Source organism: Mus pahari, chromosome 12 (assembly GCF_900095145.1).
Source record: "Mus pahari chromosome 12, PAHARI_EIJ_v1.1, whole genome shotgun sequence".
In the NCBI taxonomy this organism is placed as follows: domain Eukaryota; kingdom Metazoa; phylum Chordata; class Mammalia; order Rodentia; family Muridae; genus Mus; species Mus pahari.
The window spans coordinates 87,060,724-87,088,047 of NC_034601.1; the positions used below are offsets into that span (position 1 = coordinate 87,060,724).

At 44.3% G+C, this 27,324-nt stretch overlaps 1 protein-coding gene across 4 annotated transcripts in view; it reads right to left on the bottom strand.

Moving 5' to 3' along the window:
- The window catches only part of Brwd1 (bromodomain and WD repeat domain containing 1), an 81,225-nt gene extending 56,327 nt beyond the window's left edge, over positions 1–24,898 (bottom strand). For 3 of the 4 annotated variants that reach the window (XM_021209809.1, XM_029544588.1, XM_021209810.1), the window contains exons 1-11: positions 24,567–24,898; positions 24,435–24,493; positions 24,313–24,342; positions 24,149–24,208; positions 11,791–11,941; positions 9,790–9,888; positions 9,320–9,480; positions 8,049–8,270; positions 4,072–4,172; positions 2,540–2,610; positions 1,249–1,349 (exon numbers count right to left, since the gene is read on the bottom strand). In XM_021209809.1, coding sequence (XP_021065468.1) covers positions 1,249–1,349; positions 2,540–2,610; positions 4,072–4,172; positions 8,049–8,270; positions 9,320–9,480; positions 9,790–9,888; positions 11,791–11,941; positions 24,149–24,208; positions 24,313–24,342; positions 24,435–24,493; positions 24,567–24,615 — 1,104 coding nt within the window. In that variant the 5' untranslated portion in view covers positions 24,616–24,898. Of the gene's footprint in view, positions 1–1,248; positions 1,350–2,539; positions 2,632–4,071; positions 4,173–8,048; positions 8,271–9,319; positions 9,481–9,789; positions 9,889–11,790; positions 11,942–24,148; positions 24,209–24,312; positions 24,343–24,434; positions 24,494–24,566 lie in introns of those variants that run through there. The other variant, XM_029544589.1, reaches the window with a different exon arrangement.
- Positions 24,899–27,324: the final 2,426 nt, after the last annotated feature.

Genomic DNA, 27,324 nt, shown 5'->3' on the forward strand with positions numbered 1-27,324 from the left:
TATAAAATAAAAGACTGGATTAATATATAAAGTAAAAGACTGGATTAATATATAAAATAAAAAAGACTGGATTAATATATAAAGTAAAAGACTGGGCTATGATCTGCAGGAGATAAGAGGTCCAGAAAAAAAAAAATTATTATTTTTTTTTTTTTGGTTTTTCAGACAGGGTTTCTATTGTGTAGCCCTGACTGTCCTGGAACTCATTCTGCAAACCAAACTGGCCTAGAACTCAGACATCCCCCTGCCTCTGCCTCCCCCCCAAGTGCTGAGATTAAAGGCGTGCACCACCACTGCCCAGCCAAAAATGTACAAACATGTACAAAACATGTACAAAATTTTCACAGAAGATATAGATAGAGTGAAAGAGAAAGAAAGACAGACTACATAGACAGACAGTCAGGGGTGAACTCAAACTGTCATCATTTGTCTCTACAAGTAGGGTAGAGCTGGCAGAACAGCTCCTCAGTTAAGAGCACACACTGTTCTTAGGGAGAGTCCACCCACAGGGAACAGGCTTGCAAATGCCTGGGAGTCCAGCTCCAGGGGGTCTAATACCCTCCTTCCCCTGGCCTCCTTTGACACGAGCACCCAAGAGGACCACACCCCACCCACCCCACAGACCCACACCCACCATACCATCCACACCACAGACACACATACAAATAAATACACTCACAGACTCACGTGCAGCACCCACCCCACAGACCCCACACACAGGTGTACCACCCACGTGACAGACCACACACACACACACACACACAAACCCACCCCACATACACACACACATCATTTTTAAAGAGAAGGTAAGTAAGTAAGGCAGAACAGCATACAGCTATGATCAATTCAATAGGCTAAGACAGGATAATAGTGAGTTTGACACAACAAAGGAAGACCAGATACTGTCTCAGAGAACCCAAGGGAAAAATGTTATTTAAAATAAAAGTAGGGGGCTGGTAAGATGGCTCAGTGGGTAAGAGCACCTGACTGCTCTTCTGAAGGTCCGGAGTTCAAATCCCAGCAACCACATGGTGACTCATAACCATCGGTGTAACAAGATCTGACACCCTCTTCTGGAGTGTCTGAAGACAGCTACAGTGTACTTACATATAATAAATAGATAAATAAATCTTTAAAATAAATAAAAGTAATCTGTTGAGAAACAACCACCCAGTTAAATTAACAAAACTGAGCTTAAAAGTAAAAGAATTATTAACTATTTACAGAATTTTAAAAAGAAATGCTTACAGTGTGGCTTTCAAGCTCGGCGATTTTTTCAGGTGCGTCAAATCCCAAAAAATACATTCTGATTACATGATCAGTACTACCTGTAGCTAAAAACATACCACCTGAAATAAAAATGTTAAGGTTTAAATACAGAGCTTGCAAGAAATACACTAACAAAACATAATTACATACATGTAATAGAAAGTTCTCTTACTGGAAATTAGGGTCATCTCTACAATTCCATCCTTCAGCTCATTAGATAAGTTTATAAAACTGAACTCTTTGGCTTTGGTGAAGTTAACCCTACTAGGAACACTCCCTATCTCTCTCTCTCACAGCTCTACTGAGCAAGACGAGGCAGCACCACACTGAGCATCCATCAGTGCCTGAAGACCAGGCACAAGCAGACCCTGGCTTCTGAGCAGACGCTTCCGTGTAGAGCTCACCTGTGCGTGACAGGGTCACTTCCTGAGGACACTAGTCTATAAAATTTGTCAAACAAGCCCACTGGACAAGAAAAGTTTAAAAGTTATAATTTTACCAAGATTCTGTGTTAAATATAAACAAATCTGAAGGTAGACAAAATGTAAGAAACAATGTCCTAAACACAGACACATGACATCAGAATGGCTTATGAGCTTCCTTGATTATCAATGACTGAGTACTGTTAGATAAGAAAGGGAGTGGGGTGGCTTCACATCACCTCCTTTGGCAAGCCTACCTCTAAAGTCTGAAGTTTGTCTTTGTTTCCTTATACCCAGTACTTAAAAATCTACATGAAAATATACATTAAGTACAGAAAAAAATAAAATGGCCATTGTAGGTTACAGCTAGTAATATGAAGAACAGAAGTCTCACAGTCAGCTATTGGATGGAACACGGGGCCCCCCAATGGAGGAGCTAGAGAAAGTACCCGAGGAGCTAGAGAAAGTACCCAAGGAGCTGAAGGGGTCTGCAACCATATAGGAGGAACGACAATATGAACTAACCAGTACCCCCTGAGCTCGTGTCTCTATCTGCATATGTAGCAGAAGATGGTGTACTCAGCCATTATTGAGAAGAGAGGCCCCTTGGTCTTATATGCCCCATAGAGGGGAATGCCAGGGCCAAGAAGTGGGAGTGGGTGGGCAGGGGAGCAGGGCAGGGGGAGGGTATAGGGGACATTCGGGATAGCATTTGAAATGTAAATGAAGAAAATATCTAATAAAATAATTTAAAAAAAAAAAGAAGAACAGAAGTCATCAGCTACCTTTCTGATCAAGTAAATGCTATATTAAACTAAGGAAAAAGCAAGCATCAAGTATGATCTTACCAACGCTAAATGAAGAACACAGCATCTGAACACCAGGCCTTGGCTTTTCCGTGAACTTCAGGGGTCGTGGACTTTAAAAGAAGATGATATGCCTTTAGAATACATGATAACACACTTAATTAGAGCACTGGAGGCTTTTCTATGATGACGGAGTGCACACTTGCCATGACACACTCACAGGGGTGAGGGCCACTTTCAGAAATGTCATGTTCTCCACCACGACAGGGCAGAACTCAGTCATCTGGTTTCCAGAGCAGGAGCTTTCACCAAGAGCCATATCATTGGCCCAACTCTTGCTTCAGGCCTAACATACTAGCATTATTAACAGCTTCTTGTGCTAGAGATCTAACTCAACTAGTAGGCTGCTTGCTTGCCTTAGACAAATGAGTTTAGTCACAAACACCACATAAATGTAACAGAGCCAAGTGGGCCATGTCAACATGCTTCTGTGAGAATGCCTTGTCAATGTAAGGGTTTTAGAGTCTAGCTCCTTCTCATGTATGACAAAATACATCTCAGTATCAATCTTTAATTTTCATCAAAAATACTGAAAAGTTGGAGGCTGGGGTACATTATAAATTCAAGTAAAACATTTGCTACGTGTGTATAATCAAGATTTGTTCACCAACATGGTAACAAAAACAAATATATATAAAATCTCCCAATTTAATTCAAGACATACTCATAAATTTCTGCCCCAATGTGACAAACTTTTAATCCCAGAGGGGCAAGTGCATTCCTGTGAGTTAGAGGTCAGCCTGATCTGCATAGCAAATTTTAGGTCAGCCAGTTATGTAGTGAGACCATCTTGAAAAAATGTGTGTGTGTGTGTATATACACACATACAACACTGCCCGGCAGATAGATGTGTGTGTGTATGTATGTGTATGTATGTATGTGTGTGTGTATATGTATGTATGTATGTATGTATGTATATGTATATATATATGTATATATATATATATATATATATATTTATATTTATATTTATATTTATATACAGATATATATAGAGCGCGCATGCCTTTAATCCCAGCACTCGGGAGGCAGAGGCAGGCAGATTTCTGAGTTTGAGGCCAGCCTGGTCTACAAAGTGAGTTCCAGGACAGGCAGGGCTATACAGAGAAACCCTGTCTCAAAAAATAAATAAATAAATAAGCATTTTAGTTCCTCAAGACCATTAGTCACTACACTAGGCACTGAGTGAGTACTCACTGGCAGCCGGCAGTCACTATACAAGGTACTAAGTACTCACTGGCAGCCTGCAGTCACTACTCTCCAGCAGCCAAGGTTCTTGAATACCGTCTTACTGTCTGAATTTCTGATTCCACATTTAACTCTCCATTTCTCGGTTTTAAATCCACATCTATTACTTGAATTTTCTTACACAACAGTGAGCTATTAAGTCCTTTAAGCTTCTCTGTCACAGTGAAGGTAATGAAAGCACATGCAGTAACAAACTCAGGAGAAAAACATTTGACTGTCCCATCATTACGTTATAGAGGAGAAACCACCACATACAGATCACTCACCTGAATTTCAAGGACTCTAAATCCCACTGCCAAAAGCAAACAGTGCCATCAGCACCAGTAGAAACCATGTACCGCTGAGGTCCTTTGGCCATTGGGCTAAACTGAAAGTCAGAAACACGTATGAATCATCTTCCAGAGTTTCTCCTCAGTTTACAACTTAGCAGTTGCCTCAAGCTCACGTAAACCAACATGCTAAGAAAGTAAAGTACAAATTCAAGCTGCAGGTGACATCAGTGAGAACTCTCGGAGCACCAGTTAACTCACATGTAGTTCTGATGAACTTTCAATATAATTTAACAAGAACCACAAGCCGTGTCTTGATCTGATATGGTCAAGATCCAGTTTTAGGATACTAGAAGCATGCCAGACCTGAGCTTCAACTTCTCATACTATTCAGTGGAAAAACCAGACCCTCGTCCAGGAAAAGTACATGGGCGTAATGACAAATGGAAAAACCTAAATTAGACCCAAGTACAAGACAAAGGTAACATCTTTAGATCTGGAAGGAAGCAACCTGTGGAATGGGAGGTGGCAACATTCCAAAAAACATTCCAAAAGACACAAAAGAGCACATTCCAAAAAACATCAGTGACTTACAGACCTTACAGAATAAACAGAGCTAAAGAAAACACCAAGTTCTACAGAAACATCAGAATAAGAAAGACATCTGTATTTGGCAGGTACACAGTGTGCTCACCAACTAGCTAGCTGGGCAATGGTGGCATACATCTTTAATCCCCAGCACTGCAGAGGCAGGTGGGTCTCTGTGAGTTCAAGACGAGCAAGATATAGATAGAGAGAAATTCCCATCTCAAAGACAAACTAAGAGAGAGAACTTGGAACTGGGCAGAGGAGAGAGAACACAGGACAGAAGGCTTCCTAGGTTCTGGGCCCAATAAAATAAAGAATACTAACAGTGCAGTGTCTAGAAAAATGCTCTTACATCACAGGGGTTCTGCACCAACCCTCCAGGTACACAGTCTGCTGCCCCATTTCCCTCTACTACAGCTTTGCTAATCCTGCCTGGACTGACACATTGGTTTCTAACAGCTCTGCAGCTGCTGCAACTGCTCCAACCAACACTGCTGGAGCTGCTGCAACAGGATCTCACTACTTTGCATCCTTGGCTAGCTCTTATGTCACTATGTAGCCCACAAAGGTTTCTTACAGTGATCCTCCTGTGTCAGCCTCTGGAACACTGGGCTCACCAAGCATTGCCCACTACACCCACTCAATATGCACTTTAAAATGTGTTAACTGTGTGTGTGCACAGTCCACATCCAATCTGTACTTTCTAACGCGTTAAGTGTGTGTGTCTATGTATGCGTACGTGCATACACACAGTCCATATCCTTCTAACATGTTTGCTTCATTCCATACTTCACTGAAGAAATTTCAATTACAGAGTGTCTACATGAGCAAAACCTCTCTCCTCTCTCCCCTCTCCCCTCTCCCCTCTCTCTCTCTCTCTCTCCCTCTCTCTCTCTCTCTCTTGGTTTTTCAAAACTGGGTTTCTCTGTATAGCCCTGGCTGTCCTGGAACTCACTCTGTAGACCAGGCTGGTCTCAAACTCAGAAATCTGCCTGCCTCTGCCTCCCGAGTGCTGGGATTAAAGGCATGCGCCACCACAGCCCGGCTGCAAAACCTACCTCTTATGTGGTCTCTTCTCTCTTCTGACCTTTCAACTCACTAATTCTTTCTCCAATTTCTTGTTGTATCCATATTCTTCTTCTAAACTCATCTATTGCATTTCTTTTGAGGGTTGGGGTCCTGTTTTTCAGGAAGCAAGATCTTGCTATATAGCCCCGGCTGGCTTTGAACTCACAACCATCCTACTGGCACTAAAGGCCTATCTATGCCACTACACAGAGCTTCAGCCACAGAGCTCTTAAATCAGTTATGGATCAACTGCAGTTAATATTTACTTGCACTTTTCTCTAATGCTCCTTCTTTATGCCTTATGTTTGCTTGTCTCTAAATAAAGCAACTTATGCTTTTAGCCTGCACCAGATTGGCGATTACTGATCCAGGAGAACAGACTATTTGAAGCGGGCTCTGGTTTCTGCAAAGGCAGATTTATTTCTGGAGCCCTCACTTCCAGGATGAAACTCTTCTGACTGTGACAGAGTTGCTCTTATCTTACCAGGACCCTGCACAGCAGAGGCCTATCCTTACCCACCTTTAACCCATGAATCCATATCCGACACTCAATAAACATTTTAATACAAGTTCTCTTCTGTACTCTGTTATTTATTACATCTTGACCAATGCAGATCATTATAAAGCCTCAGTTTTTTTAATCTCTGTGCGGTGTTTCTAGCAATTCTAAGGTAAGTCCTACTGAGCCAATGTTTGCAAGGTGGTAATCAATGGATTCTAACATAAGATATCAGATATGCTGTGCCTCCTAACAGGAGAGTTGGCATCTCAATTTGATACTCTTCATTCAACAGCAGTGCTATAACCAAGAGTTCTCAAGGCCTGCCACAAGCATATTAAAACATAATCCTCACACTGCACTCCAAGCTTAGCAAATCAAAGCTGCACACGAAAGAAAATGGGACCAACTCTGTACTTTACACCAAATCCAATCAAAGGCAGCAACATGCCATCAAAAGCCTCACCAATCAGCTCCCGGTGTAAATCAACCTAATAAATGTGACTAAAAACAACAGTCCAAGGCTGGGTGTGGTGGTGGTGGTGGTGCATCCCTTAAAACACAGCACTTGAGAGGTAGAGGCAGGTGCCATCTCTGGGTTCCAGAACACCTAGATCCTAAAGGTCAATTCATGAATACCAGAGTACCACTGCTCTGTCAGAGAAACTGAGTTACAAGAAACACAGAGCAAAGCGGGACGCAACCCAGGATGCCACCACAACATCCACCAGACCACAGCTGAGTCACCCAGGTCCCACCAACAGGAAGAGCTGGCAGTGAGGAGTGGGGACTTGAGTGTCTTTCAATTCTACAATGAGCAATCGGAAAAATATGTAAGTTGTTTTATTTGCAATTCAAACTAAATAAAATTACTCTATTTGCATGACAACTGCCAATTTTAACCTTACCAAGTAGGTTGTTTTTAAAACAATTATGCTTTAGAATTTTCAAACTGAAACAGTTACAAAAGAACTCTACACTGGCAGAATTTGCTTTAGATACAACCTGAAATGGTCTGGAAGGCTGGCCAGCTGACAGGACACAGGGACCCACTATGTTTTTCCACATTTTTATGTTGAAAACTACTTCCCACTTATAGGAAGATTTTTAAAATTAATTTAATCAACTCAATTCCACAAGTTTTAAACAGAATTGTAACATTGCCAGTTTGTAACAGGCTCTCATCTAATTCACCCACTGGCGCAGTCACCCAGAAAGCCCCACCTCCTTATGTGTTGTTATTCCATAATTTGTGGGGAAAAAATCACCAGAGCTAGAGGTGGCTCAGGGGTCAAGAGCGCTCACTGACTCACTACTCTTACAGAAGATGTGGGTTCAATTCTCAGCACGCATAGGGCTGTTTCTAGCCTCCATGGGCATTGCACACACAATGATGCACAGACATAGATATGAGCAAAACACCCATAAAATAAAAATAAATTTTAAAAAACATATATCCACAGTCAGAGAGTAGACCAGACGGGTGATAAAATCTGGCGTATTTAAAAAAAAAAAACAAAACAAAAACAGCCAGGCAGTGGTGGCGCACGCCTTTAATCCCAGAACTTGGGAGGCAGAGGCAGGCGGATTTCTGAGTTTGAGGCCAGCTTGGTCTACAGAGTGAGTTCTAGGACAGCTAGGGTTATACAGAGAAACCCTGTCTCAAAAAAACAAAAAAAAACAACAACAACAAAAAAAAGATTAAATAAACAAACAAACAAACAAACATATCCAAGTTTTTAAAACTCCATACAATCACATTATATACTACTTCTCAATTCCAAAAGTTAGGTTTTAGCATCACTAGGCTACAGGTTACCTGCAAAGATGTAATTGACCCCGTGTGTCCTTGCAGCACAGCAACTGGGGCGCAAGTCCTCAAGCACCACACCCTAATGATCTTATCACAGCTTCCTGCAGCAATCAGTGTGTTCTCGTAGTTTACAGCCATGTCTGAAATCTCTGCAGAATGGCCTCTTAACGTAGACAACAAGCGGCCATTATGTGTTGACCAAATCTTTACCAAACAATCATCTGAACCCTAAGAAAAAGCAATACCCCAATACAAATGTTAACACAGCATCCATTAAACTCAAATAGGGACCCCACTATTAGCCCCTTCCCTTCTAGCCAAACACTGAAATACGACGATCATCAGAACATACATGAGATAGAGACTATTTTTCAAGCAAAAACCTGTCAATGGATCAGATTCTTCCATAGTTTATTTTCACCAAGTTCCCTTTCAAGAATGCAGTGGGGGTCCCAGGGGGTTCCACCCTAAGCTCTGGTTCCCAATACCAGCTATAGGAACAAGTCAGCTCACTAAGCTACAAAATCAACAGTTTGACACATCTAGCTAGACTCCTGGGACCAGACTACACACAGCAGTGGGGAAAGCACCCTCGTTTCAAATAAGTGAACAAGAGTCTCAAATTTGCAATCCCCAAATCAGACAGAACTCATCGTTTAACACAAGTATGGTTTTGGTTCACTTAAAAAAATTTTTTTTTCTCCTAAAAACACTGGAAATGTCACACACTACAGTTTTCAAATAAGTATTTGAACACAGAAAGGTTGTTTTAATGAATCTGTTTTCCTAAATCAGTGATTAATCTATGTAACTCTAAGTCATCACTAATGAGCTAAGAAGTCTGTTGGGGGGGGGGGAATCTTTTATTGATATACTTAAGATTAATCTTGGTGTAACTTAACTCCTTAAGTCTCAAATAGGCAAGAAGAAAAATGTTTAGTTATGTAATTTCTCTTATTTGAAAACAGAGTATATATCCCAACAGAGCTGGAGAGACAGCTCCGCAGTTATTTTGACAATGGGTAGATCCAGCAGCCCTCAAACTTGCTGTCACCTCCCCATCAGCTATCCAAGATTCAATGGTGGAGGAACCACCATTCTCAAAGCAGCCCAGACCTGACTATGTCCCTCGGTCACCTGAAATACTTATTGAAACCACAAGACATCAGGCCCTGCAGCAGACCTCCCCACGTGCTCTCAGATGCACCCGAGATCCCTGAGGAAGGAGGCTACAGCACTCCAGGGGGGAACCAAATGAGGTTAAGAAGTTAACTCACAGTAAAGATTCTATGTCCTGTCCTATCAAATGCTACACAGTACACAGCAGACAGATGTCCGAGAATCCTCCTGTGCATCTTTATATGCTGGTACATAGTTCCTGGGAACGCTGTGCTAAAAGTGGAACACCCTGTGAGCTGCTTTCCTCGGTGTATCTCCACTAGGAAATAAAAACAACAACATGGTTAAGGGGCCGACATGTAGAAACTAAAAAGATCCCCCAAACAATTTCTGGAGGGTAAGCACATCTACTTGAGAAGCAAAGGACTCTCCGTGCTAATTCTACTGTAGTGACAGAACCATTACGGTCTTTTTCAGTTACTTTTAATTATCTTAGGTCGACAAGAAACTGACATTTGGTATGTATCCCTACTGCAGTAGCATTCTACCAGCCCTTCCACAGCATGTATAAGTCTTCAGGATAATTCAACAAACAGTTTTGGGTACCTCATAGGCCAACCTCACTCACCAAGACTCGGTGGGGGGCCATAATTCACGGGCATTTCAGGAGGTCTTCCTCTGTGAAGAGCAGCAAAGGCAGAGCCCTTCCACACTGTGTGCCTGCAGTCTTTAAAATGAATTTTAGATACACATAAAATCTTGAAAGTTAACCCAAAAAAAGATTTTATAGAATACTTACGTATATTTAATAAACTCTTTATTCAAGTTTTACCAACTAGTATACTAATTTACAACAGAAAAGCCTGGAAGGTTTATTATACTATTTCTGAGGGGGAAACTTAAAACATCTCAGATACAGCAGTAACACAGCACAGCACTTTACAATCCACCAAGTGCTTTCCACATACATCAGCTCATGGAGTCCTCACAACAACCCTGTGAGGTAGGTGTTTCTGCTAATTACAAATGAGGTAACTGAGGCTCACAGGTTCCAAGACCTTTAAAGAGATCCATGTAAATGATTGCTTGCTTATAGGGACTGTAATACCGAGTTAACTTTATTTTTCAATGCAAAATACCATACAACATTAAAAATGAGCAGTCTTATCACAACTGACCCAGTGTTCAAAAATGGAGAATTTTAAGAAGATATTTTGATGTGTCTAAAAATCTTTGACTTGACTCATTCCTTTTGAAATCTGTTGGCTTGCCTTCAGCTCATTAGAGAGAATTAACCAGTTCAAGTTAAATAGTTTCCCACTTTAGGGTGAAGGCAACTCTTCAGAGAAGAGCATACACAGGGCTTGTGTGAGCCGTCTAAAGCTGCATCCCCACTGGATCTAAAGGAACCACACTAAGGAAAGTACCTGCCCCACTGGAGGTCACAGAAGAACAGAGGCCAACACACAGACCCTGGGCTCCACTCCCGCTTCACAACTTTGAAACAAGGGAGAGGCATCGTGCTAAACCTCCACTGAGCGGAGCTCAGGTGCCCCTAACTGACAGGCATGCCGTGTTTCACATGAATAGAAGGAAGGCGTCCTCTGGCACTAGCACAAAATACGAGCAGAAACAGGGCCTCGCTGAAGTCTCTTCTGACAGTTCTCACACAGGCAGGTCTCATCACAGAACAACTCTGAGCTTTAGCTTGACACAGGAGAAAGGAAATGCACTACCCAAACAACTACAGTGAAACAACTGACTACAGATTGATTACAAAGTAAACAGAGACAGTTTCCTGATTAGAGCCAATGAGGCAAGGCTATCAGGCACTAAGAAACAACTAAGGCCGGCAGGCTGGTCTGGCAGGAAACCAAGCAGGGTGCTCTTTCTCAGTCAGGCTTTGTACTACTGGAGCATCTAAGAGGTAGCATCATGTCAGCAACAGCTCATAACAGAAACAATCATGATGGAATTGAAGTATGCTAACATCAGAACCAACACACGTGCCCATTAGCAGTTTAGACACATGTATACATACATACAGCATATCACACATAGGTACTTAGTCTAAGTCAGTTATATGAAGCTAACAGAAAAAGTATAGCAGTTCCAAACATTTCACTAGCACATAACTTAGCAAAAAATAAAAAAAAAATTTTTTTAAAGTAAAAAAAGAAAAGAAATCATGCAAGTTTACATTTTTGGTGCATGTTTTTCAAGCTGCTACTGTATTTTTTTTAAAAAAAAAAATCACTCCTTATTATGACAAAGGACTTTCAGAATCTAAATATCAAAAGAAATAATCTAGTATTTAAAGAGTTTATTAGACACATACAATTACATCCATTGTAATTATGAGTGAGCTACAAAATGGAAAAAACTAAAAACTCACATTGATAAAACCTCAAGCACATCTTAAATTCAAGCTTTTCAGCTTAACATCTACGTCTTTATAAGTTTTTGAAATGGAGGACCCACGAAGCACATGATAAAATTCAAAGATCTACACTAATGGCAGAGAATGTATAGTCCATGGCATTGCAAACCTTCCACAGTGCTTACATAGCTTCACAATTATAACATAAGCTCCTAATACAAAGCACAACACTTCTTCAAATTAAGGTACCTTTTGCTGTTCGTAGCAAAGATTGCCTTCCTGCACCAAGCAAAGACGTGACTCTTGAGATACTGGGCGGAACCTCCTTATCCAGCATCGGACCGATACGCTGGCATATCTGTAGTAGGTGGTCGGGAGCCACATGTTTATTGGACAAGACCTGGTTGAAGAGGTAAGTTTTAATAACACTGCATACAACAGGACTCAAACATTTTTTTATCTAGGATAGCCAGTTAAAATGTGAAAAATCACACTGAAAACTATAAAACATAGTGAGAAAAATTAAAAAACTTTAAAAGTAAGCTGTCTAAAGTCTAATCAAAATTTCAAATTTTCTCTCTACAGAAATTGACAATTGTTGTTGCTGCTGCTTTGGTCTTTGAGACACGGTTTCTCTGTATGGCCCCGGCTCTTCCAGCCTCTGCCTCCCAAGCGCTAGGATTAAATATGCACACCTGGGCATGACTTTATTCTAAAACTTAAATGCAAATGACATAGAAAAGGCACACCAACTTTGAAAAGGGGCAAACAATATTCCACTTCAAGACTTGTTGCAGAGGTGCAGTACCATAACCAGACAGTGTTAGAAGACAGTCGAATCCATGGTAGGAACTGTACGCACACAGAAAGAGACTGACATGTTTCTAAAGCACTCATTTCTGACAAAGGTGCAAACTTGAGACAGTGCAGATAATGTCTCCCAATAAATGGCACTGGAACAAAAACTTTTATGTATGCTTTCTGTTGTGGTTGCATCTGTGGGAATGCACATGGGCCTGCCAAGTACCAACACTGACTACGTACAAAGGAAAATATTAGACCTATCATAACAAAATGTACATGGCAGATATAATCATCGTATGCATGTCTGAACTCATCACTGAGTAAGTTACTGTTCTTCTGGACTTCAAACTTTCACACTGCTAAGAAAATCACAACATGATAGACCAAGAGAAATACTGCAGAGTACCCATTTGATTAGGAACTTATATCTAGAGCAGATGAAAAGGGCTCGGGCCAGAGTCGGCAGCAGTACTCAACACACTATCCAAATACTACCCCAGCACTCACCTCTAAAGATCCAATTGTGCAGACATCACCAAAAGAAGGTGATCCAGGTGGCCAATGGATGTGCAAAAGCACACAGGAAGAGCAAAGCACCGAGCCAAGCCAAGCCACTAGGAGCCACTGCTCTCATCAAGTAGACTGGCCTAGCTGGCATTAAAGACTGGCCAGAAACAAAAACTAGTCAGACACTTGCAATCCTAGCACTTGAGAGGAACAGGCTGAAGTTCAGTTCCATACTCAACTACATAGTAAGTTCAAGATCACTCTGAGCTATCAGACTCTATCTCAAAGAGCAGAGGCAAAACAAAACTGAGAAAAGGAACAGGGAGAAACTTCAAATGAGTACATAAGATACTAGAGCTTTTGAAAAGAGTGCGGCCACTCCACTCCCAGGTATCTGATAGTATGTAAAACACACACTCATCAAAGTAGGCCCGTTAAGGTTCACAATGTTTAAGATATCTGTGTTTAACTGTTTTGCTTGCACTGGTGCATTATGTGCATACCTTCCGACCAAGAGGGAGCTTTCTCTAGAACTGGAGTTAAGGATGATTTTGAGTTATCAAGTGGGCACTGGGAACCACACCTTCAGGCCTCCACAAAAGCATCAAGTGCTGCTAACCACTGAACTACCTCTCTAGGCCATACATGAATACAAAAGCTTCTTTTCAATTAAGGCAAAAACCAATTTCTAGTAACAAATGAGTAAGTAAATACACAATACCAATACTTAGCAATAAAAGTCAGTCTTAGGCCAAGCACAGCAGCTTACACCTATAATCACACTCAGGAGCTTACACCTATCATCACACTCAGGAGCAGAGCTCATGTTCAAGATCAGCTTGACCTACATAGCCAGTTACTTCATAACTATCATTTTGCTCCTGTTATGAATCATAATGTAAATACTTGCTATGCAACCTCCAAAGGGGTCAAGACCCACAGGTAGAAAACCCATGAATTAAGACTCAGAAGATCACTAAGAAGGAAAGAGGTGATCAAGGTGGTCAGAGAAATGTGGGAGAGGAAATCTAGGGAAGTTGGGACATTATATACATTCATTAACATATCAAAGAACAAAAAAAACTCAAATAATATACTGATATGATAGAACAGACACCACCAACTGCAGTCAGAGAATATCAGAACTCTTCACTGTTTTCACTGTGGTAACAACATTCTGCTTTTATCAAAGTCAACACTTAAGTAGAATCATTAGGGAGAATGTTAACTATACTTCAATAAAGATAAGCCACAAGAACAAAAGCCAGGCGTGGTGGCACACGCCTTTAATCCCAGCACTCGGGAGGCAGAGGCAGGTGGATTTCTGAGTTCGAGGCCAGCCTGGTCTACAGTCAGGGCTACACAGAGAAACCCTGTCTCAAAAAAAGAAAAACAAAAAAAAAAACACTTTAACTTATGGAGACACCCCCCATTAAACGACATGAATGCATCTCAAATAAAGCTGTATGTGTATGTGTGTGTGTATGTACATATATACATATGTATATACATGTGTATACATACATATATGTGTATACATATTACATATATATTATATATACATACATATATGTATGTGCATGTATATATGTATATATAGAGGGAGCGGGAGAGGGAGCGGGAGCGGTGCGAGCAAGCGCGCCTTGAACTCAGAGATCCAACTGCCTCTGGACTTAAAAGCAGGTGCATCACCACACCAAGCTCATTTTTTTTAAAGACAGTTTCACTTTGGGCCCTGGCTGGCCTGGAATTTGTATGCTTTCCTAAGCCTCAGCCTCCCGCGGGGATGCAGGAGTCACAGGTGTGGATTACAGTCCTGGATTTGTGAGTCTGAGTAGGAGGCTGCAGGCTGATTTGCCTGTTTGGGGAGGTGCTGTTTTTTGGGTTTGTTTTTTATTTTTCTGGTTTTTTTTTTTTTTTAATGAGATATTTTCTTTCAAATGTTATCTCCTTTCCTAGTTTCCCCTCCCAAAATCCCCTATCCCCTTCCCCTACCCACCACCTTTCCTAGTCCTGGCATTCCCCTATACTGAGGCATAGAACCTTCATAGAACCTAGGGCCTCTCCTCCCATTGATGACCAACTAGGCTATCCTCTGCTACATATACAGCTAGAACCACAAGTTTTCTCTGATTGGTGGTTTAGTTCCAAGGACTCTAGGGCTAAGTGGTTAGTTCATATTGATGTTCCTTCTATGGGGCTTCAGACCCCTTCAGCTCCTTGGGTACTTTCTCTAGCTCCTTCTTTGGGGACATTGTGCTCCGTCCAATGGATGACTGTGAGCATCCACTTCTGTATTTGCCAAGCACTGGCAAAGACCCTCAGGAGAGAGCTATATCAGGCTCCTGTCAGCAGGCTCTTGTTGGCATCTGCCATAGTGTCTGGGTTTGGTGGTTGTTTATGGGATGAATCCCCAAGTAGGGCAGTCTCTGGATGGTCATTCCTTCAGTCTCTGCTCCAAACTTTGTCTCTGTAACTCCTTCCATGGGTATTTTGTTCCCCATTCTAAGAAGGATTCTGAGCTTCTGGGCTAATATCCACTTATCAGTGAGTGCATATCACGTGTGTTCTTTTGCAATTGGGTTACCTCACTCAAGATGATACCCTCCAGATCCATCCATTTGTCTAAGAATTTCATAAATTCATTGTTTTTAACTGCTGAGTGGGGAGGTGCTGCTTACAGCTCTGAGGATTTAACCCAGAGCATCACACATGAACAGGAAGCAATCTACAACCAAGCTCCTTCATTAGCACCATGATATTCAATGACACAAGGTTTTTTTTGTTTTTTGGGGTTTTTTTTTTTATTTTTGGTTTTTCGAGACAGGGTTTCTCTGTGTAGCCCTGGCTGTCCTGGAACTCACTCTGTAGACCAGGCTGGCCTCAAACTCAGAAATCCGCCTGCCTCTGCCTCCTGAGTGCTGGGATTAAAGGCGTGCACCACCACCGCCTGGCTTGTTTTTGACACAGGGTTATACTACTTATGGCCTCCTCCATTTGAGACACTCATCCTCAGCTGTCTAAGGTGGGACTGCAGGCACCTGCCTGCTTCTATGCACACACACCTGATCTGACACCTCCTTAAGGTGGTGGTGGCGCATGTACTTGGGAGGCAGAGGCAGGCAGATTTCTGAGTTCGAGGTCAGCCTGATCTACAGAGTGAGTTCCAGGACAGCCAGGACTATACAGAGAAACCTTGTCTTGAAAAACCAAAATACAAAACAACAACAACAACAACAAAACCCACCAGAATACATATAATACAATGGTTAGTCTAGCTGGGTATAGTGGCACACGACTTTTAGCCCCAGTACTGAGGCTACGGCAGGAAGATCTGAGGGCCCCAGCCTGGTCTGCATAGCAAACCTAATTTCAAAGCAAGTAAATCTAAATATAAAATGAAGTTTTTAATGTTTTGACCATAATGTCCCTGCTTTGACTAATTAAGAGAGGTGGCTCACCAGTTAAGATCATTTGGGGGTCTTGCAGAGGACCCAAGTTTGGTTCCAAGCAACCATATGCTGGTTCACAATCACCCGTGACTCCAGTGCCCTCTTCTGGCCTCTGTGGGCACCCGTGGTGCACAGTTGTTAACACACATATACATAAATCTAAACATTTTTGTAATCTTTAAAAAAAAAAAAAAAAGAATATAAACTGGGCCAGCAAGATGCCTCAGCAGGTTAAGAGTACTCACCCCCAACCCTCATACCCAAGCTCTATCCCTGGATCCCATGTGGTCAGGAGATGCACATACACAAATAAAAGTGTATATACACAAAAAAAAATAAAATAGTGTTTGCTGGGAAGTGGTGGCACACTTTTAATCCTAGCACTCAGGAAGCAGAGGCCACCCTGGTCTACAGAGCAAGTTGCAGGACAGCTAGGACTACCCAGTGAAAAATAAATAAAATAGTTAATTTACATACATGCATACAGGTCAGATATGGTGGCATGTGCATTTAATCCTAGCACTTGGAAGGCAGATCTCTAAGTTCAAGGCCAGACAGGTCAACATAATGAGTTCCAGGACAGGTAAAGCTACAAAGTGAGACCCTGTCTCCAAATAAATAAGTATGTGCATACATACATTCATGTATGTAGAATCTTTTAAAAGGTTACAAATGCCCAAATCCTAAAGTCTTTAGAAGGAAGTCTTGCTCTTACTGTCAAAGCATGCAAAGTCAGCAATGAAGGATGAAATACCCAGGAACAGTCAACTACAAACTACAAAGGCCCAGCCCGTGAGGAAACAGTATATTTTTACTAGGGTGAATCATCAGACCATCTGTCTGTCCCCTTTTCTACAACAAAGCTCAGTGCAAACTGAAGTCCCCAGACATAACCACACTACATTTAACACAGTACAAGGCTGACAGACCACTTAGAACCTGTTTGGAGAGCTGGAGTGGTACAGGTCCAAAACGGAAACGTCTCCACTGTCTCTGAGCCCCTAACTAGACTTCACCTATGTGTTCTTCATGGTATTAAGTAAAATCCTTTCTGGAATGCTTGAGCAGACTCCACCTTTCTGTGTTTCTTGTTGCTTTAGGGATTTTGGTTTGTTTTTTTGTTTTGTTTGGCTTTTTGAGACATGATTTCTGTGTAGCCCTGGCTATCCTGGACCAGGCTGGTCCAACTCAGAGACTTGCCTGCCTATTTCCCAAATGCTGGGATTAGAGGTATGCACTACTTCCAGCCACACCCCACCACTCTAAAGGCTAACACCAGGAGGTATTGCAAAGACTCTCCATTTCACTGTAACCACCTGTTTCCACCCATGTATTTGAGAATTGCCTTTATGACTTTATTCTATTGCCATAAAAATATCATGTAACTGTGGCCACATTTGGAAACATGGTACTTAGGATAACCTAAATCTTAGTTCCCAGGCTGCCACATGGAAAAAAAAAAAAAAAAAAAAAAACAAAGCAGATAATCCTATTCATATGGCCCATGCTAAGATCCAGAAGAGTGAGCTGGGCTATGGCTCAGTGGGAAAGCACGAGGCGGAGGGGGTGGACAGAAACAAACTCATATTCAGCTGCTACAGAACCTCATCATTTGGGGCTGAAGAGATAACCCGAATGTTAAGAGCATTCTTGCTGCTCTTGCAGAGGACTTGGGTTCAGTTTGTGGAACTGAACAGAAATGTGGAACAGTTCCAGAAAATTTCATGACCTTTTCTGACATCCAGGGGTTAACAGGAACATATGTGATACACAGACACACAGAAGATAGTCAGGCAAAGCACTCAAACACAGGAAAATAGATCTTTTTAATGGCTTTTTTTTTTTAAGTGTCATCTAAATGAGGGTCATTTTCTAATTTTAAAATATTAGGTCTATTCAACAGTAAGACTTAAATCCTAATGTATCTTTTGCTTAAGAACTAAAGAAATTAGAAAGAAAACACATAAATTCACAACAGGACAAAAAAAAAATCATACACAAAGAAACAAACAAAGAGACCTTTCTCCTGAAGACACAGACCTCAGCGAGCAGGTGAGCCCGGGAAGAAGCACAGCAAGGCCACGTCCAGGCAACTCAGCACTGCCACATCCGTCTCAGCGCCAGGCACTAAGGAAGCTTGCTAGCCATGGTTTAGTGACCCAATCAGGCACCCTTCCTTGACTGAGATAATTCATTCATAAACATTTAAGACCGTACAAATGTAAATTAATTAAAATGATGCCATTTCTAGCTGCAACCTTACAAATACTGAGGACTTTAATCTCAACATTCAGGAGACAAAGTTGACAGATCCCTATGTTCCAGGACAGCCAGAGCTGTACTGACTGGACGTGCACATCTTTTTTAAAAAAGATTTATTCATATTTTATGGACATTGATGTTTTGCTTGCATGTATGTCTGTTTGAGGGTATCAGATCCCCTGGAACTGAAATTACAGACAGCTGTGAGCTGCCACGTGGGTGTTGAGAATTTAACCTAGACCCTCTGGAAGAGCAGCAAGTACTTGAATATTCTAAGCCATCTCTCCAGCCCCTACATGCACATCTCAAAGCAGCTTCTTTTAGAGTAAGTTGTTATTATTATTATTATTATTATTATTATTATTTATTATTATTATTAGACCTGTTACACACAACAAAGCTGGCCTAGCAAAGTGGCCTACACCTAAAATGCCAACACACAAGGGGCACAAATCCAAGTTTCAAGGCTAAGTCTGGTCTATACCTAAAGCGCCAGATGAGCCAGGACTACAGAACACAACTCTGTGCTGTAGGAAGGGAAGAAGGTGAGACAGGAAAACACAAGGAAAGGATGGTGAGTAAAGGAAAGAAAGGCAACGCAGAGACAGAAATGAACTAACCTGCCAAAGAATAAAACAAAAAGGTAGTAAGAGGACTGGAAAGATGGTTCATCAGCTAAGAGCATATGATACTCTTGCAAAAGACCAGAGTTCCGATTCCCAGCACCCACACTGTACAGGATCATAACTGCCAGTAACTCACAGCATGGGATCCCCTAGACTGGAGATATAAAGACTTGTGAATTGCTCTGTAGGTGCTGGGAATGGAACCCAGGTCCTATTTAAAAAGCAGCGAATTCTCTTAACCACTCAACCATCACCCAAAGATCTATTTTCTTAAAAAGAATTACTAGACAGATAAAAGATTTCTAATTTAAGGTCTAAGAAAACCTGCAATGAGCCCATCATGGCAATACACTTTTAATCTCAGTACTGGCAAACCAGCCAGAACTGCCTTGTAGAATCAGTCATGTGAGAAATGCAGACATTCAAAATTGTGATGATAATCAATCTCCTAATGACAGTACACTCTAAGGATGAACTGCTTCCTCTTACTGGTTAAGAAGATACGATATTACCTTATATAAAAATCTTGTTCAAGGCCCATGAGACTGTTCAACAAGAACGGAGCTGGAAACACACATGGAAGAAGACTGACTCCAACAAATTGTCTCTGACCGGAATTTGCACTGTGGCATATACACACGCATACATATACACAAAAAAAGTAACTCAACACTCAATCTAATCTGCAGCAGAGGGAGGGAGACAGACCCCCTCCTAAACCCTCCCCACACCCGGCTTTGACTGGTTCCAAGACACTCTCTACATAGCTCAGATTGGCCAGCCAATCCCCTTTGCCAATGGGCAAGACGGACTCGATTCCTTTTCTCAATGAGCCCCACACCTTTACAAACTTAGCCATTCTGAAGTCTCAAGTTCAGCTCAAGAGTTCTATTCCCTCTCACTTACTACTTACAGATCATGAAAATTCTGATTAAATTCTATGATTTCCCAGGCCTGTTAATAAAGAGCTAAACACTGACAGGAATCTAGTCTCTGTTCCTTATAGGAAAAAGCACTCTTGCTCCTAAGTACAAGTCAGACAAGCAGCAGCACAGGCACAATGTAAACTGCAGGGCGGCACTGTAAAGCTGCACTAGAACCAACGGGAATGCTTTCTAGTTCTAGGGCCCACGTGCACCATAACAGATTCCAATTTGGCTGACTTGGTGCCCACGGTGGACATCCAGAATGTATAAATCCCACCAAATGATTCTTATCAAAGGATTAGAACCACCGAGGTTCTAATCGAGGAATATGAGAAATACTGTGATAAAGGCAGATGACTAATCTCTCACCCTCTTCAGTAGAGTAACAGTACAGAAATTAACTATTTAAAGGTTTTAAAATTGGAGGGGAAAGGGGCTGCAGTCAGTTAATTTAAAAAAATAAATGTTTTAAGATTACAACCCAAACCAAGCACTGTGCTACAGTTGTTAACCCAACAAGTTGGGGGCAACAAGATCAAGAAGAGAGGTCATCCCTCAGCTACGAATTGCAAGGCCAGATAGCCTGGGCTACATGAGACCTGGCCAAAAAATGTTATGAAGGCATTTGGAGAACCAGATGAAAACATCCACACAGAAGTCTGTGATACAGGCACTCAGGAAGTTCCATTTTCGCTGTGCTAAAAGCTGAAACTGGGCTGTACCCCTTGAAAAGAAATGGTCTTTTTATCGAGGTATGGTGGCATACCCCTGTAACCCTATCGTATCAGGGCAAAAGTAGGAATTCAAGGCTGGCCTGAACTAGGTGAAATGTCTCAACATAAACAACAGTAAGAACTTAAGATACACATAAATGTGTAGAATCTTCTTCAAAATACTCCAGGTAGGACTGGCAAGAGAGCTCAGTGAGTAAAGACGCCTACTGTGAAGCCGTAACACACCGAGTTCAATCCCAGAGACCCAATGGTGGAACAACACCCCCCAAATTGCCCTCACCCACTCAAATACCTTCCCCCCACACACACACCAAATGTAACTTACACAATATAAATTACAGGGAGGGGAGAGATGGCTCAACAAGTCAAAGCACCAGGACCCACCCTGGAAGAAAACCAGCTCTAAGCTGTCCCCGACCACCACATACCTGCCAGGGTACCCCAGCGACTACCTACCACACACACAACTCCAGCAGTTACTAGAAATACTATATGGAAGGTGCTTAAAAGGGATCTCAATGGGGTCAGAGGACAATGGCTCACAGGAGACTCAATGGGTGAGAACCAACACAACCTTCTGACTAATCACTGGGTAACAGGTAACTGGCACCTGGGTCGGCAGTCCATTCACTTGTGGGAAAATTTCACTGATGGGAATTAGAATACAATGCCTCAAACGAAAATGGAAATGCAGCAAATGGTAAACTGCAATCTATGAATATGTGGGGAACAATTCCCACTTTATGTATGCTTCAAATAGAACTCATCTAAATACTAAAGAAAGTGAGAGTGTTTGAAGTCTAGAAGCTACACATACATCCTCACCAAAACAATAACAATACTCCAGGGCCAGTAGATGGCTCAGTGAGTTCCACCTCCATAACCCAGGCCTGCACCCTGTCCTCAACCACCAGGGGAAAGGAAAGGGTGAGATGATACGCTAGCAGTGACCAGCCAGGTGACGACAAGCAGCATGACACAAGACAGTTGTCTCAGACCTTTACAGCATGAGGACCCTATCTCTGTGTCTCTAACTCGCCCCCAGTAGGACAGCAGCATCCTCAACAGCTCTGGTTTTCTTCCAAGGCTGTGTTCTGCATTAACAGAAGTAAAACTGTGAAACAAACTACCCACATGTTCCTTAGACCCAGGAGAGAGATAGGAAGGGGTATGGCTACAAAGTATACCCAAGCCTAACCCGGCTGGCAAACCCAGAAGCTGAGCTTTCCTGAAGCTATACATCAGAATCAGGTTCCTGTCCTGTAGAAAAGCTGTGTGGTTAAACCCTACCTGTGGGTACAGCACTAAGAGACACATTGGATTCACATTCCAGCACGTACCCATCCTACAAACCTTTTAAAATTTAAAACAGAAGAAAACAGGCTTGGTTTGGCATAGTGGCGCACACCTTTAATCCCAGCACTTGGGAGGCAGAGGCAGGCGATCTATGTTGAATCTGAGGCCAGCCTGGTCTATAAAGCAAGTTCTAGGACAGACAGGGCTACAAAGAGAAACATTTAAAAAAAAAAGAGGTGGGTGGTGTCAGGGGGAGGGAAAAAAAAAAACCAAACTACACAGAGGAAACCCTGTCAAAAAACCAAAGAAGAAAAAAGAAAAGGGCATTGCATGCCTATACTGTGTGCCATGGCTTGAGGGTGGATGGCAGAGGCCCACTTGTGGAAGTAGGTTCTCTCCCACCTCCACTCGGGTCCCCAAGAGTAAACTCATCCTTAGGGGTAACAAAGTAGTTTCAGAGATAAGAAGTCATCATACCCACCTGAACATTTGCTTCTTTAAAGTAACTCTCAAAAGACAAACAACAAACCAGCAATCCCGTTTTACTCAGCAATTGCACCTGTCACAGCCAACACCTGGCTGAGGAAAGGACAGTGGCAGAGGCTCTCAACCAATGGTCCTCAGCCTTCCTAACACCGCGGCCCTGTGGCCCTGCATGCAGTTCATGCTGGGGTGACCCCAACCATAGTTATTCTCGTTGCTACTTAACTGTAATGTACTACTGTTATGAACTGCAATGTCGGTATCTGATATGCAACCCCCCAAAGGGTGGGTCCACAGGTTGAGAAGAGCTGCGTTAGCCCTCTTGCCCTGTGCTACTGAGCCCTCTAATTATCTAGTTAACTCCTTAGCCCTGGAAATCAAGGTGTGGAGACTTAACTGCTCACATGCATGACAGACGCCCTGGCTGACTTTTTGTTCACTGCAGGTCTTGGACACAAGGTGAAGCCAGTGAGCTCTCCAGTAATCCCCACCCAGCAGAGGATGAGTGAAGCAGGACTGCAAGTCCAAGCCAAACAGGGCTGTACAGCCAAAAATCAACAGCACTCTCATCTCCACCTTCTGTAACCAACATGCTCAGTGTGAGTTAACAAGTCTTTTATCTTAAAGTTGTCGAAGATACTCTCCTGCAACATTTGTGCTTCCTTAACGATAAACAAATCCCCAAAGCCTCTGTTACCTGGATAAAACTCAACTATATACAAAAACCTCTAAGCAAGCATAGGAAAAATAAGGCAAAGGAAAATAAATGTAACCCACACGTTACCACTCCTCAGGAATGTTAAAAGACAGGTACACACAACTTTAGTCCGAGCTCTCAGAAGCAGGAAATGAATTCAAGGCCAGCCTGGCCTACCCGAGTTCAAGGCAAGCCAGAGATACATAATGACACCCTGTCTCAAAAAAAAAACACGGACTGATGGATGTCAACTTAAAGACTGAACTGTTACATGCAGCAAGATCAAGTGTGAACCCCAACTTTCTAAAGGCAGTCAACATACAGTGCACGGGTCGAGGAAGCAGAGGTGCCGCACTGACATATTCACCAAGCAGAATTTGTGCGATCCTACAGAGGAAGGGGGTACAGTAAGGGGCCATTTCTCCACCTTGAGAGACTAAGGACTCTCTATTCCTAGGGAACAAGTGGTCTGAAGGTCTGGGCGGGGCAGAAAAGGAGAGTCCAATGAGAGCTCGAGTTACAAATCGGAACGGAGAGCGATGAGAGCGCCCCTCTGAGTGGCTGGCGACCGCACCTGGAGCCCCAGCCCGGTCGCGAGCCAGGGGCGCCCCCGCCTGCGCCCGGCACCGCCCCCAGGACCGTTTTCTGCCAAATCCTCCCCCCACCCCGCCACCGCGAGCCCTCGGGGGTCGGGCCCGTCGGCGCGCCCCGGGACGCCGGACCACCGTGGACCACCCCCGGGCGCGGCACCGCGGCGCCCGCAGGGGAGCAGAGACCCGGCTGGGGGCGCGGGCGCGCGGAGGACGCGGGAGCTGCTCACCAATTCCTCGTAGCTCCTGCTGTGCTCGTTGCCCTCCCAGTCCAATCTCTTCGGCAACAGCTGGAATGAGACACGAAAGGCGTCCGGGTGACCACCGCGGCCAGGAGGCCGGGCGGGACCGGGACGCGGGGACGGGGACGGGGACGCGGGGGCGGCGGACCGACCTGGTACTGCTCCAGCTCCTGCACCAGCACCTGCGGCAGAGAAGACGCGCGGTCAGACCCCGTCAGCTGCCCCGCTGCCCCCGGTTCGCTCGCCCGTGTTCGCCCGCCCAGCCGGCACTCACCTGCGCCGCTCGGCGACACGGGCCAGCTGAGAGGTAGCGGGCGATGAGGAAGTACAGCTCTGCGGGGAGAAGACAGGGACGGTCAGCGGCGGCTGCGCGGCACCGGGCAGGGGACGCGCGGCCGTGCCTTACCCGACTCGATGAGAGGCACCGGACGTCGGGCCGGCGAAGGCTCCGCCATGGCGGGGCGCCGGGCGGGAGCGAGCGAGCGAGCGAGTGGAGCGTGTAGGCCGCGCCGAGGCCTGACCGGGCCGGCGTACCCCCAGCTCCTCAGGCGCGCGCCGCCGCCGCCATGCCGTGCGCGCCGCGCACCGACGCGTCCGCGGCAGGAAGTAGCGCGGGACGGAGGGGCGGGGAGCGAAGTAGTCCCCCCGCGGGGAGCTGGCGGCGTGGCACGACGCGGATGTGGCTCCTTGGACGGGAGGCGGGCCTCGCCTCGGCGTCCTGCGCGTCGGGGGCGTGAAGCGCAAAGGGGCGGCGAGCCAGCCGGGGCTGCGTCCGCGGGGCGGGGCGGGGGGCGGGGGCGCGCGTGGCCGGATTCCTGCGCGCGGTGAGGCGGCCGCTGGCCTTTGTGCGGCGGCGGCGCGGCGCGGCGAGCCCGTGCGGGAGGGGGCGGGGCGGAGCCTGGGAGGACGGTCACCTGGGCTCGGCCTGAAGACCTCCGAGGCTGGGGAGGAGATCTGCGGGAGGACGGCTGCACCCAGAGCGGAGCCGCGGAGGCTGCGTCACCACCTGCCCCGCTGCCCGCCCGCCCGGCGCCCCGCGGAGGGTTAAAGATGCCGGGTACGGGTGACGGAATCTGCGGGTCCGCGATGACTTGGCGCGGGCTTAGAGGGGCCGTGGGAAGCGGGCTGCGGCCACAAGTGTCAGTCGTTTTGTTGGAGTGGTGGAAGAGTTCCAGAAGATTCCCCCTAATTACCGCGCTAGGCTCCTGACCCAACCGGATCTGTTTCACCATGTCCCGTGTGCGCAGACAAGCTCTGACGTAGAGTGCCGAACAGAACTAAACATGGCCATTGTTAGATTTATTAGGCAGCATAGAGGCAGAAAAAGAGGCCTGACCTCAAACGACCTCGGCTGTTTATTCCAAAACACCAAAGGACAATCAGTCTTCCAATGGGAAAGCGAGCTCCTGTCGCGGGCTAGAGTGCGGCAAGGGTGTTGTTTGTGTCTATAAAGAGTCTGGGGTGGTTCCGCTGTCTACTAGGGTGGCTCCGCATTCTTTTCTTAACCCCTGGGATGGGCCGACCGAGCAAGGTCATTTATAGGAGTCCAGTCTTGTGACCAAGGCGTACTAACAGCCAGTCATTCTCTAACAGCCAGTCATTCTCGTGCCTGCGTGCGGAGGCAGAATGAGGTGTCCCAGTCGTGCCCAGGCAGTGAACCTTAGACTGGCTCCAACTATCAGGTGTGTGATCTTAGGCAAATCACTTAACCTCTGTGTCTCAATTGGCCTTATCTGTAAATTGTAGCCAACAGTGCTGCTCCTTCCATAGCTCAAGGATTTTATGAACTAATACGCATTTCTAGCATCTGAGTTGACTTTCGTTAATTACATGGAAAGTTCATATGAATGTGTAGATAACCCATCTGTTCAGAGTAATCCTACCTCAGCAAACACCAAGTGGTAAGATAAAATGGAACTGTGAACTCCACCGTTCCCATCAAAACAGTTTGGTGTCTTTTAAGGGAAATGTGAACTATAGTGATAAGATTTAGGGCACTGGTATAAAAACCAACTTGCCTGAGGGAAAGGTATGGAACTTTCACTCCTCTGGGGATGTCATGCATCTGAAGGAGAAAGCCAAAGAACTGTCACTTAGTAGGTGGCTTGCCTGAGTTTGATCCAGGGCAGCACAGAAACAAAGCACCTACTAATCCCAGCACAAGCAGAGGCCAGAGGTTCAGAAGTTCAAGGACATTATTATCCACATGACTTGAAGAGAGCCCCAAGATACATGAGATCCTTTAAAACAGGTTTAGTCCAAGTATTCGGGGTGACAGAACCAGAGAGTCTCCAACTGAAATTGGGAAAATTGGAAAGTTCCAGTCAAGGAGAGGTTGCAAGTTGAGACCAAGATACAGAAAAATATTACTTAGTAAACCTGAGAGTAAATCAAAGAAGACCCACTGGAACTGTAGCCATAAGGATAAAGAGATGGGCTTGGTGCAGCACCGAGGGAACCTACTGTAGTAGGCATACAAGCCATAGTCAAAGTGATAACGATAGGGCCTGGAGAGATGGCTCAGTGGTTAAGAGCACTGGCTGTCCTTCCAGAGGACCTGACTTCAAGTACCAGCAACCACACAGTGGCTCACAACCGTCTATCGTTCCAGTCCCAAGGGACCCGATACCCTCTTCTGACCTTCCCAGGAGATGCACATACATACAAACTGGCAAAACAGATGTTCACATAAACTTAAAAGTTAAATCGTTAAGATTCATAACTAGAACACTTTATTTGACATTCTGATGCAACTATTCCCTTGTGTCATACCAGGTCCTCTGGAAGATGAAGTATTATTGACCACTAAAACACCCCTCCAGTTCCTTTAAATGTTTATATAGACCAAGGACCTGTGTATTTCATTTCCTAACACTATTATAAAGTAAAATGTAGCTTTACAAGAATCTTTATCCCAAATGCTAGTCATTCTCTGGAATTAAAGTTCTAATCCTGGGCAGGTAGCATGGTAGCCCTTACATGAGATCAGAGATGAGGACATGAGACATGTGACTCAGTGGCACAGCACCTAGTGGCATGAGACCTTGGAGTGCCAGCACTGGCTGAGAAAGAAAAGAAAGAAGGAAAAAAACAGCCCTGGCAGGAGTACAGCTTACACAGCAGCATAAAGACAGCTTTCAGGAGTTGTTCCCCCCCCCCCCCCC